The 12,114-nt window shown below is 43.4% G+C and overlaps 1 protein-coding gene across 15 annotated transcripts in view; it reads left to right on the forward strand.

The window, feature by feature from the left end:
* Window positions 1-11,657, forward strand: part of kif20ba (kinesin family member 20Ba) — a 39,715-nt gene extending 28,058 nt beyond the window's left edge. For 3 of the 15 annotated variants that reach the window (XM_090201825.1, XM_090201819.1, XM_090201821.1), the window contains exons 29-33: window positions 688-744; window positions 3,460-3,534; window positions 4,131-4,248; window positions 5,736-5,875; window positions 6,929-9,158. In XM_090201825.1, the coding sequence (XP_090057951.1) occupies window positions 688-744; window positions 3,460-3,534; window positions 4,131-4,248; window positions 5,736-5,875; window positions 6,929-7,018 (480 nt within the window). In that variant the 3' untranslated portion in view covers window positions 7,019-9,158. Of the gene's footprint in view, window positions 1-687; window positions 745-3,459; window positions 3,535-4,130; window positions 4,249-5,735; window positions 5,876-6,928; window positions 9,159-9,819 lie in introns of those variants that run through there. The other 12 variants (XM_090201827.1, XM_090201824.1, XM_090201826.1 and 9 more) reach the window with 7 other exon arrangements.
* The last annotated feature ends 457 nt before the right edge of the window (window positions 11,658-12,114 follow it).

Here is a 12,114-nt window from a genome sequence, read left to right on the forward strand (position 1 = left end):
GGGGGAGTCTTTAGGAGCTCTGATGTTCCTAGTCCTAATCTTTAGTGTTACTCAGTCATTCTGGTATCTGTCACAAAAACAACTCTTTCCCTGAGGTCTGTCTCTCTGACTCCCCACTGTTTTGGAATAAAATGCCAAGCATTTTGTTGAACACGAGACATGAAGAAAGACATGTTGACAGATGACGACAAGGGAAAGTCGAGTTCAATTCAAAATATTTTTCACAATGTTTTCTATTTAGTAATAAGGTATTTTTTTAAATTAATTATGTGGGTATTGTCAGCTTTCTCTCTGCCTTCAGCAGATCCAGGCGTAAAAAAAAACAGCCTCTAAATCTTTTAGACGGTTAATTATTTTATAGAAGATTCACAACAAACACACAAACAGGGCAATGGTTTTTAGCATGAAAGATAAATGCATTTTAAGCACCAGAATTTGAAGCATCTAAACTTTTTTAAATGTGCTGTTGAAGTATTTATCTGCACATTATGACACGCCCCTGTAGCCTTTCAGTCCTGATGTAATTCACGTGTCAATATAATATCAATGTCACATTTTATAGGCGTCTTTGTGGTTGGTTAGTTACCTGGTACATGGTCGACACATATTGCCCTCGGTGTATTAGACTCGGGTTATTCTTGCTAACTTTATAACAAACCTCTTCTTTTTTTAAATATATTTTTTAAGAAGAGCGGATGGCGCAGTCCAGCTAAAAGGAGAGCAACGCATGAGCTCCCGTCTCAGGTACCTCTCCCCTCTCAGGTACCTCTCCCCTCTCAGGTACCTCTCCCCTCTCAGGTACCTCTCCCGTCTCGGGTACCTCTCCCCTCTCGGGTACCTCTCCCCTCTCGGGTACCTCTCCCCTCTCGGGTACCTCTCCCCTCTCGGCTACCTCTCCCCTCTCGGCTACCTCTCCCCTCTCGGGTACCTCTCCCCTCTCGGCTACCTCTCCCCTCTCGGCTACCTCTCCCCTCTCGGCTACCTCTCCCCTCTCGGGTACCTCTCCCCTCTCGGCTACCTCTCCCCTCTCGGCTACCTCTCCCCTCTCGGCTACCTCTCCCCTCTCGGGTACCTCTCCCCTCTCGGCTACCTCTCCCCTCTCGGCTACCTCTCCCCTCTCGGCTACCTCTCCCCTCTCAGGTACCTCTCCCCTCTCAGGTACCTCTCCCCTCTCGGCTACCTCTCCCCTCTCGGCTACCTCTCCCCTCTCGGCTACCTCTCCCCTCTCGGGTACCTCTCCCCTCTCGGGTACCTCTCCCCTCTCGGGTACCTCTCCCCTCTCGGGTACCTCTCCCCTCTCGGGTACCTCTCCCCTCTCGGGTACCTCTCCCCTCTCGGGTACCTCTCCCCTCTCGGGTACCTCTCCCCTCTCGGGTACCTCTCCCCTCTCGGGTACCTCTCCCCTCTCGGGTACCTCTCCCCTCTCGGGTACCTCTCCCCTCTCGGGTACCTCTCCCCTCTCGGGTACCTCTCCCCTCTCGGGTACCTCTCCCCTCTCGGGTACCTCTCCCGTCTCGGGTACCTCTCCCCTCTCAGGTACCTCTCCCCTCTCAAGTACTCAGGTACCTCTCCCCTCTCAGGTACCTCTCCCCTCTCAGGTACCTCTCCCCTCTCAAGTACTCAGGTACCTCTCCCCTCTCAGGTACCTCTCCCCTCTCAGGTACCTCTCCCCTCTCAGGTACCTCTCCCCTCTCAAGTACTCAGGTACCTCTCCCGTCTCGGGTACCTCTCCCGTCTCGGGTACCTCTCCCCTCTCAGGTACCTCTCCCCTCTCAGGTACCTCTCCCGTCTCGGGTACCTCTCCCGTCTCGGGTACCTCTCCCCTCTCAGGTACCTCTCCCCTCTCAGGTACCTCTCCCCTCTCAGGTACCTCTCCCCTCTCAGGTACCTCTCCCCTCTCAGGTACCTCTCCCCTCTCAGGTACCTCTCCCCTCTCAGGTACCTCTCCCCTCTCAGGTACCTCTCCCCTCTCAGGTACCTCTCCCCTCTCAGGTACCTCTCCCCTCTCAAGTACCTCTCCCGTCTCAGGTACCTCTCCCGTCTCAGGTACCTCTCCCCTCTCAGGTACCTCTCCCCTCTCAGGTACCTCTCCCCTCTTCATGCCTGTTGCCCCATCCATCGCCATCCCCTCTCAATGTTCTAATGCTTTGGTCGGTAATAGCTCGGTTGGCGTAATTACAAAGCTATGAAAGTCCTCTGAGAGACGACATGGAATGGTTGTGATTTAAAATGACAGGGTTTGTTTCAGCGTTGGGTATTTCCTGCTGTTCAGTGGTCATTTCTATAAATAATATATACCCATTGATTATTGAAGATTATAAACTGGGTGGTTCCAGCTCTGAATGCTGATTGGCTGACAGCCGTGGTATATCAGACCATATATCGCGGGTATGACAAAACATTTATTTTTACTGCTCTAATTACGTTGGTAACCAGTTTATAATATCAATAAGGTACCTCTGAGTATTGTAGTATATGGCCAATATACCACGGCTAAGGGCTGTGTCCAGGCACTCCGCGTTGCATCGTGCATAAGAATAATCCCTTAGCCGTGGTATATTGCCCATATACCACACCCCCCCATGCCTTATTGCTTAAATATAACATATAAAATACAGAAACACAAAGTCCAGAAGTTTGAAACATGCTTAATGATTCATACAGCATCCTATTTAAAAGCAAAATGCGGAGTTGGACAGATGTTACCAATAAGTTATTGAAGATGCTTTTATTTTGAAGTACACATTTAGATGAGTGTTTCTTTTGCCGTGAGCTGAACAGTTCAAACTAGATGTGTCGGGGGATGGCCTACACTGGAGCTGGGAAACATACATTGTTCATCCACATCATTGGAAACCTAGTGATTTATTCAACCTGAAAGTGCATGGGGACTTTTAAAATGTAAACTGATCTCTCAATGTCGTAACATTCATAAAACTAAATCCTCACCATGGAGTTTTAATTTCTCTTCCTGGTCTCCTCTCTCCCTGGTCTCCTAAATCTCATTTCTCTCTCCCTGGTCTCCTAAATCTCATTTCTCTCTCCCTGGTCTCCTAAATCTCATTTCTATCTCCCTGGTCTCCTAAATCTCATTTCTCTCTCCCTGGTCTCCTAAATCTCATTTATCTCCTCTCCCTGGTCTCCTCTCTCCCTGGTCTCCTAAATCTCATTTCTATCTCCCTGGTCTCCTAAATCTCATTTCTCTCTCCCTGGTCTCCTAAATCTCATTTATCTCCTCTCCCTGGTCTCCTAAATCTCATTTCTCTCTCCCTGGTCTCCTAAATCTCATCTCTCTCTCTCCCTGGTCTCCTAAATCTCATTTCTCTCTCCCTGGTCTCCTAAATCTCATTTCTCTCTCCCTGGTCTCCTAAATCTCACCTCTCTCTCTCCCTGGTCTCCTAAATCTCACCTCTCTCTCCCTGGTCTCCTAACTCTCGTCTCTGCGCTGGTGTTCCTCAGGATGAGGTGCACAAGGAGAACCATAGAAACCCCAGAACCAGACTGGCTCCTAAACTGGCTGTGCATCAAGAGGTGGTGAGACACACATCTTTTATGTTTGAACAGATACAAACATGACTTTGTCCCCCTGTCAATAAGTCTGTTAAATCCGAGGCTGATGATAATGGACTGGAGCCTGGCCTGTAGGGTAGGGTCTCATCATGTGGATGTGTCACCTCGTCACAGCCTTGCCTGGCATGAACTAATGCCAGTTTGTGTGGGTGTGGAGGGGGTGTACATTATGATGACAGTGTTAACAGTGTACGTTGTGTCAGTCGATGTGTTTATGTGGAAGCTCTGTCAGATTTCCCCTCGGGGATAATAAAGTTTATCATCTCACCTTTAGTCTTTATATTACTTATTGGTTTACTTTGGGTCTCCCGAGTGGTGCAGCGGTCTAAAGGCAATGCATCTCAGTGCTAGAGGCGTCACTACAGACCCTGGTTTGAATCCAGGCTGTATCACAACCGGCTGTGATTGGGAGTCCCACAGGGCGGCGCTCAATTGGCCCAGCATCGTCTGGGTTTGGCCTGGGGCAGGCCGTCCTTGTAAATAAGAATTAGTTCTTAACTGACTTGCCTAGTTAAGTTTTTATTTATTTATTTATGTCATGGTTTCTCCTCCATCTACAGCCGTCTCCGGCCTGGGGCAGTAAAGACCCGGGATCCATGAGGCCCCAGGACTCCCAGTCCAGCTTGCATAGCAGGAAAGAAGGAACGATGCAGAAGATCGGAGTCTTCGGTAGCAAAGGTAAGAGTTGACACTAACAGCAGCACGGAATGGCTTTGTGCAACTCTACACTGACAGCATGACCGTCTATCCCACACAGAACAGCACTGCAGAGTAGAGAGCACCGAGCACAGACTACATGATCATCATCATCATCATCATCATCATCAGATCAAAGAGCCAGAAACTGAAACCAAACTGGAGTCAAAGTAACATCTGCAGTGGAACAAAACACACCTTAATGGTCATGTTCAATATAACCGGCCACAATCCCTCTGTCCAGAACTAGTCCATGGATGCTGTCTGGTCTCTCTCAGTCCACAGTTTGTCCATGGATGCTGTCTGGTCTCTCAGTCCACAGTTAGTCCATGAATGCTGTCTGGTCTCTCTCAGTCCACAGTTAGTCCATGGATGTTGTCTGGTCTCTCAGTCCACAGTTAGTCCATGGATGCTGCCCAGTCTCTCTCTGTCCAGAACTAGTCCATGGATGCTGTCTGGTCTCTCAGTCCACAGTTAGTCCATGGATGCAGCTCGGTCTCTCAGTCCACAGTTAGTCCATGGATGCTGCCTGGTCTCTCAGTCCACAGTTAGTCCATGGATGCTGCCCGGTCTCTCAGTCCACAGTTAGTCCATGGATGCTGCCCGGTCTCTCAGTCCACAGTTAGTCCATGGATGCTGCCTGGTCTCTCAGTCCACAGTTAGTCCATGGATGCTGCCCGGTCTCTCTCAGTCCACAGTTAGTCCATGGATGCTGCCCGGTCTCTCTCAGTCCACAGTTAGTCCATGGATGCTGCCTGGTCTCTCAGTCCACAGTTAGTCCATGGATGCAGCCCGGTCTCTCAGTCCACAGTTAGTCCATGGATGCTGCCTGGTCTCTCTCAGTCCACAGTTAGTCCATGGATATTGCCTGGTCTCTCAGTCCACAGTTAGTCCATGGATGCTGCCCGGTCTCTCAGTCCACAGTTAGTCCATGGATGCTGTCTGGTCTCTCTGTCCACAGTTAGTCCATGGATGCTGCCTGGTCTCTCTGTCCACAGTTAGTCCATGGATGCTGCCTGGTCTCTCTCAGTCCACAGTTAGTCCATGGATGCTGCCTGGTCTCTCAGTCCACAGTTAGTCCATGGATGCTGCCCGGTCTCTCAGTCCACAGTTAGTCCATGGATGCTGCCTGGTCTCTCAGTCCACAGTTAGTCCATGGATGCTGCCCGGTCTCTCTGTCCACAGTTAGTCCATGGATACTGCCCGGTCTCTCAGTCCACAGTTAGTCCATGGATGCTGCCTGGTCTCTCTCAGTCCACAGTTAGTCCATGGATGCTGCCCTGTCTCTACTCCATTGTCCTTGTCAAGCATAGCAATTCCATAAGGAGTAGACAAGAGTGCGGAAACAGACTGGCACCCAGGCTAGTTTTTTCTGGCCTACAGTAATGGTTTGCTCTGGCTTTAACTTTTTAATGGCCTATGCTGCTCAGCTTTTTTAAAAGCCCTTATGTCCCTCTTTCTCTCTGCAGCTAAAAAGATAATGGGATTGGTGAGTGGGAAATCCCCAGAGACGGAAGGGGTGTCGTCCATGAGCTTTAGACCCATGAAGTCCAAGTGGAAGCTGTACAGACCAGAGATCTCTTCCGCGATAGACTTCTCCTCCCACCCGGTGAGAACCCACAGCCATCTACACGTCCGTCTGATTAGGCCTGGGTAATATGGCCAAAGTATATCACAATATTTATCTTGTTGTTGATGGTATAGCTGTATTTAATGTTTCTGAATAATACAAGTTTTAAATATGTTTTATGAGTAGCAGGGGTTGAAACCGGTTCAGGTGAACAGAACACCGGAAAATGAAATTTTTCAAGGAACAGAAACAGAACCGGGAATGAAAGTGATCCATAGTGTTCCGGAACAGAACCGTTATTTTAAAAGCATGGGAACCAGCTAATAACGTTCTTTTAGGTTACGGGCATTTTTCTATAGTTGTATCTTGCGCCATAGGCCACACTTGTCTGTCCATCATGCATGTAAACAACTAGCTTGCCTGCTCTATGAAGTCAATTAGTTAACTAAATGTAAACAACTAGCTTGCCTGCTCTATGAAGTCATTTAGTTAATTAAATGTAAACAACTGTCGATTTTTCACAGGTTAATTTAAAAAAAGGAACAGAATGGAACAATATACACCGGTACTTTTTTGGGGGGGGTTCGAACCGGTTCAGAACTTTAGTTTGCCGATTGGAACAATGGAACGGAATTTAAAAAAATAATGGTTCTGTTCAGAACGAAACGATCGGTTCCAACCCCTGATGAGTAGTGCAGGACCCCCTAGGATGGCTACAAATAAATTCTACATGGTTTTAATGAGCTTTCTCTCTTCTGATTGGTTTATACTCAACCAAAACTGACAGTGAAGTAGTCCAATTTGTAGAACTTATTTATGTAATATTGTATCAAGAAGTCGTTATAGACGCTATTGTAAAAAAAAAACATTTTTAAAACATTTATTCATCAGCAGGGTTGTTGATACCCCCCCTAAAAATGTATGTTGTTTATCACAGATGTGTACCCAAATGAAAAGGTATGCACGAAGGCAAACCAATAGGCTCAGGTCCTATCCTGCGGATAGTGATTCCCATTCATTTGAGGTTGATATGGTGGGTGTCATGTAAGAGGTACTTGTTGATTAACTTTGGTTGTAAACCTCTGTCTTCAGATCATCAGTGGAGTTCCAGATGAGAAAGAGAGTGACCGTCTCATCGTCAAGAGAGAACTCTGGACCGAAGTCAAAGACGCTGCTCTTTAATGGTACAGGGAAATGAATGAATAGATTTTTTTTTTTAATGAAGGACATCTTGAAGTTTACTTTATTGTTAAGGCCGTTTTTCTTTCCAGAAGACGTGTATTTTCTTAAGTCACTTCCTCTTCCTCTTATAGCTTCCTGTTTTCTTTCATATAGTCTTCATTCTATTGTATTTCTACATATTTACCGTTGCACATATTATGATTATTTCTCTCCATTCTGTATAATATGATTTAACAGAATATAATCAACTATTATTATTCTCAGTCCAGAACATCATCGTGGTGATGCAGTAATCTGAAGATTTAGTATAGTACTTTATAAAAACACAGTGTAGTACTTTACTGTGATAATCTCAACGATGTTCTTGTAAAAACACAGTATAGTGCTTTGTAAAAACACAGTATAGTGTTTTATAAAAACACAGTATAGTACTTTATAAAAGCACAGTATAGTACTTTACTGTGATCATCTCAACGATGTTCTTGTAAACACAGTATAGTACTTTATAAAAACACAGTATAGTACTTTATAAAAACACAGTATAGTACTTTACTGTGATCATCTCAACGATGTTCTTGTAAACACAGTATAGTACTTTATAAAAACACAGTATAGTACTTTATAAAAACACAGTATAGTACTTTATAAAAACACAGTATAGTACTTTATAAAAGCACAGTATAGTACTTTATAAAAGCACAGTATAGTACTTTATAAAAGCACAGTATAGTACTTTATAAAAGCACAGTATAGTACTTTATAAAAACACAGTATAGTACTTTATAAAAACACAGTATGGTACTTTATAAAAACACAGTATAGTACTTTATAAAAACACAGTATAGTACTTTATAAAAACACAGTATAGTACTTTATAAAAACACAGTATAGTACTTTATAAAAACACAGTATAGTACTTTATAAAAACACAGTATAGTGCCTTATAAAAACACAGTATAGTACTTTATAAAAACACAGTATAGTACTTTATAAAAACACAGTATAGTACTTTATAAAAACACAGTATAGTACTTTATAAAAACACAGTATAGTACTTTATAAAAACACAGTATAGTACTTTATAAAAACACAGTATAGTACTTTATAAAAACACAGTATAGTACTTTATAAAAACACAGTATAGTACTTTATAAAAACACAGTATAGTACTTTATAAAAACACAGTATATCACTTTACTGTGATCATCTCAGATGTTCATATGAAAAAAAACCCATCTGTATGCTGATGACACAATTATTAATTTATGCGTATCTAATATTCAGAAGGCTTTTCAGGACTTACAGTTCAGACTTTTACAGGCTTTTGATGTTATTCAAAGGCAGCTTTTCCAATTGAAACTTAATGCAAGGAAAACAAAAATGCATGGTTTTCTCTTCCCTGAAAGTTAACAGATTGAGTCAACATGCAGATTTTATCTAGAAAATTCCAGCAAATTGATAGGTTCACCTCCTATAAGTATCTTGGGATTTAGTACTTTATTGTGATCATCTCAACAATGTTCATGTATTAAAAAAAAATACACTAGTTTATTTTTGTGGAGCAGAATGAATATCTCACTAGGGACAACCACTACCAAGTCCTATTTTTGTGGTAAACGTGTTGATAAGGCTTGGTGCAACGTAGATATAGGGCCCTATTCAATCAGATCTGCTAATCAGCGTAGTATCTGAGATAAGACAGAACACCATCACAAACTGATCTTTTGGTTTAACTCAGTAAACCTTTTTTTTCTCTTTTTTTTTTACTAAATGAATCTAAATGTCTTTCCCAGTCTCCTTTTCAATACCACCGCTAACATACACCAAGATGGTTGAATAAAACACTACCATTCCTTTGTAATACTGTACTGCTAACATATACCAAGGTGGTTGAATAAAACACTACCATTCCTTTGTAATACTGTACTGCTAACATATACCAAGATGGTTTAATTAAAACACTACCATTCCTTTGTAATACTGTACTGCTAACATATACCAAGATGGTTTAATTAAAACACTACCATTCCTTTGTAATACTGTACTGCTAACATATACCAAGATGGTTGAATAAAACACTACCATTCCTTTGTAATACTGTACTGCTAACATATACCAAGATGGTTTAATTAAAACACTACCATTCCTTTGTAATACTGTACTGCTAACATATACCAAGATGGTTGAATAAAACACTACCATTCCTTTGTAATACTGTACTGCTAACATATACCAAGATGGTTGAATAAAACACTACCATTCCTTTGTAATACTGTACTGATAACATATACCAAGATGGTTGAATAAAACACTACCATTCCTTTGTAATACTGTACTGCTAACATATACCAAGATGGTTGAATAAAACACTACCATTCCTTTGTAATACTGTACTGCTAACATATACCAAGATGGTTTAATTAAAACACTACCATTCCTTTGTAATACTGTACTGCTAATATATACCAAGATGGTTTAATTAAAACACTATAACCTGGTTGAGCCATCCATTGTTTTAAGTGTTGTGCATATAAACCCTTGCCCTACTAAAATCTAACTTTCTAGTTTGCTGAATTATTGCAGTGACTGAGGCTAGCTACAGTAACTAAGTATATACCCAGTGGTGTAAAGTACTTAAGTAAAAATACTTTAAAGTACTACTTAAGTAGTTATGGGTATCTTCACTTTACTATTTATATTTTTGACAACTTCACTACATTCCTAAAGAAATAATGTACTTATTACTCCATACATTTTCCCTGACACCTAAAAGTACTTATTACATTTTGAATGCCAAGCAGGACAGGAAAATTCACGCACTTATCAAGAGAACATCCCTGGTCATCCCTACTGCCTCTGATCTGGTGGACTCACTAAAACAGAGAACATCCCTGGTCATCCCTACTGCCTCTGATCTGGAGGACTCACTAAACAGAGAACATCCCTGGTCATCCCTACTGCCTCTGATCTGGAGGACTCACTAAACAGAGAACATCCCTGGTCATCTCTACTGCCTCTGATCTGGAGGACTCACTAAAACAGAGGACATCCCTGGTCATCCCTACTGCCTCTGATCTGGAGGACTCACTAAACAGAGAACATCCCTGGTCATCCCTACTGCCTCTGATCTGGAGGACTCACTAAACAGAGAACATCCCTGGTCATCCCTACTGCCTCTGATCTGGAGGACTCACTAAACAGAGAACATTCCTGGTCATCTCTACTGCCTCTGATCTGGAGGACTCACTAAAACAGAGGACATCCCTGGTCATCCCTACTGCCTCTGATCTGGAGGACTCACTAAACAGAGAACATCCCTGGTCATCCCTACTGCCTCTGATCTGGAGGACTCACTAAACAGAGAACATCCCTGGTCATCCCTACTGCCTCTGATCTGGAGGACTCACTAAACAGAGAACATCCCTGGTCACCCCTACTGCCTCTGATCTGGAGGACTCACTAAACAGAGAACATCCCTGGTCATCCCTACTGTCTCTGATCTGGAGGACTCACTAAACAGAGAACATCCCTGGTCATCCTCTACCTCTGATCTGGAGGACTCACTAAACAGAGAACATCCCTGGTCATCCTCTACCTCTGATCTGGAGGACTCACTAAACAGAGAACATCCCTGGTCATCCTCTACCTCTGATCTGGAGGACTCACTAAAACAGAGGACATCCCTGGTCATCCCTACTGCCTCTGATCTGGAGGACTCACTAAACAGAGAACATCCCTGGTCATCCCTACTGCCTCTGATCTGGAGGACTCACTGAACAGAGAACATCCCTGGTCATCCCTACTGCCTCTGATCTGGAGGACTCACTAAACAGAGAACATTCCTGGTCATCCCTACTGCCTCTGATCTGGAGGACTCACTAAAACAGAGGACATCCCTGGTCATCCCTACTGCCTCTGATCTGGAGGACTCACTAAACAGAGAACATCCCTGGTCATCTCTACTGCCTCTGATCTGGAGGACTCACTAAACAGAGAACATCCCTGGTCATCCCTACTGCCTCTGATCTGGTGGACTCACTAAACAGAGAACAACCCTGGTCATCCCTACTGCCTCTGATCTGGAGGACTCACTAAACAGAGAACATCCCTGGTCATCTCTACTGCCTCTGATCTGGAGGACTCACTAAACAGAGAACATCCCTGGTCATCCCTACTGCCTCTGATCTGGAGGACTCACTGAACAGAGAACATCCCTGGTCGTCCCTACTGCCTCTGATCTGGAGGACTCACTAAACACACACACTGAGTTTTGCCCCTGGCTATCCGTAAAGAAAAAGGTTTCCGTCTGGTTTACTTAATATAAGGAATTTGAAATTATTTTTACTTTTCATACTTAAGTATATTTTAGCTATTGCATTTACTTTTGATACTTAAAAGTGATTTTAAAAAAACAAATATTTTATTGAAGTAGAATTTTACCGGGTGATTTTTACCCGAGTCATTTTCTATGAAAATACTTTTGCTCAAGTATGACAATTGGGTACTTTTTCCTCCACTGTATTGCATCCAAACCACTCCAAGTATTGTGACCATCTGTTTGTGTACTCTGAAATCAGCTCAGCAATCACTGTTTTGGGACATAATGGATGTTTATTTTTTTTAAATAAATATTCATAGAATATTTGAATTGCATCCGAATACGCTAAATGATTAAGAGACACATGAAGACAAGGCAGCTGCCGGGCTGGCAGTATTGAAACGTTTTTTGTTCTGGGACGGATGTCACAGTTATGGCCGTTCATCTAGCATGGACGGGGGGGGGGGGTTCTTGTGTGTTTTTTTCTTTCTCTGCTAAGCTGTAAATGTGTGGAAGTGATATAATGAGCCTGATTCTCATTCATAGCACAATCATGTTTTGAAATGAGATAGCTATGAGGAAGATAATCATTTGGCAAAAGAGTTCTGGGTTTGGCAGTTGCTTTCAGCTCAGACCCAGAGATGGGCCTTATAGTCAGCTAATTATATATTACGGCACCATCGAATCCAGCTAAAAGATTTTCAGAGTGCTTAGTGCTTCGTAAACCAGGAGAGAAGGGAAGGAGCCTTCATCCAAAGGCCTCACCAGGAAACTTTTG

The sequence above is a fragment of the Oncorhynchus mykiss genome, chromosome 16, assembly GCF_057628025.1.
Source record: "Oncorhynchus mykiss isolate SJ-2025 chromosome 16, ASM5762802v1, whole genome shotgun sequence".
In the NCBI taxonomy this organism is placed as follows: Eukaryota; Metazoa; Chordata; class Actinopteri; order Salmoniformes; family Salmonidae; genus Oncorhynchus; species Oncorhynchus mykiss.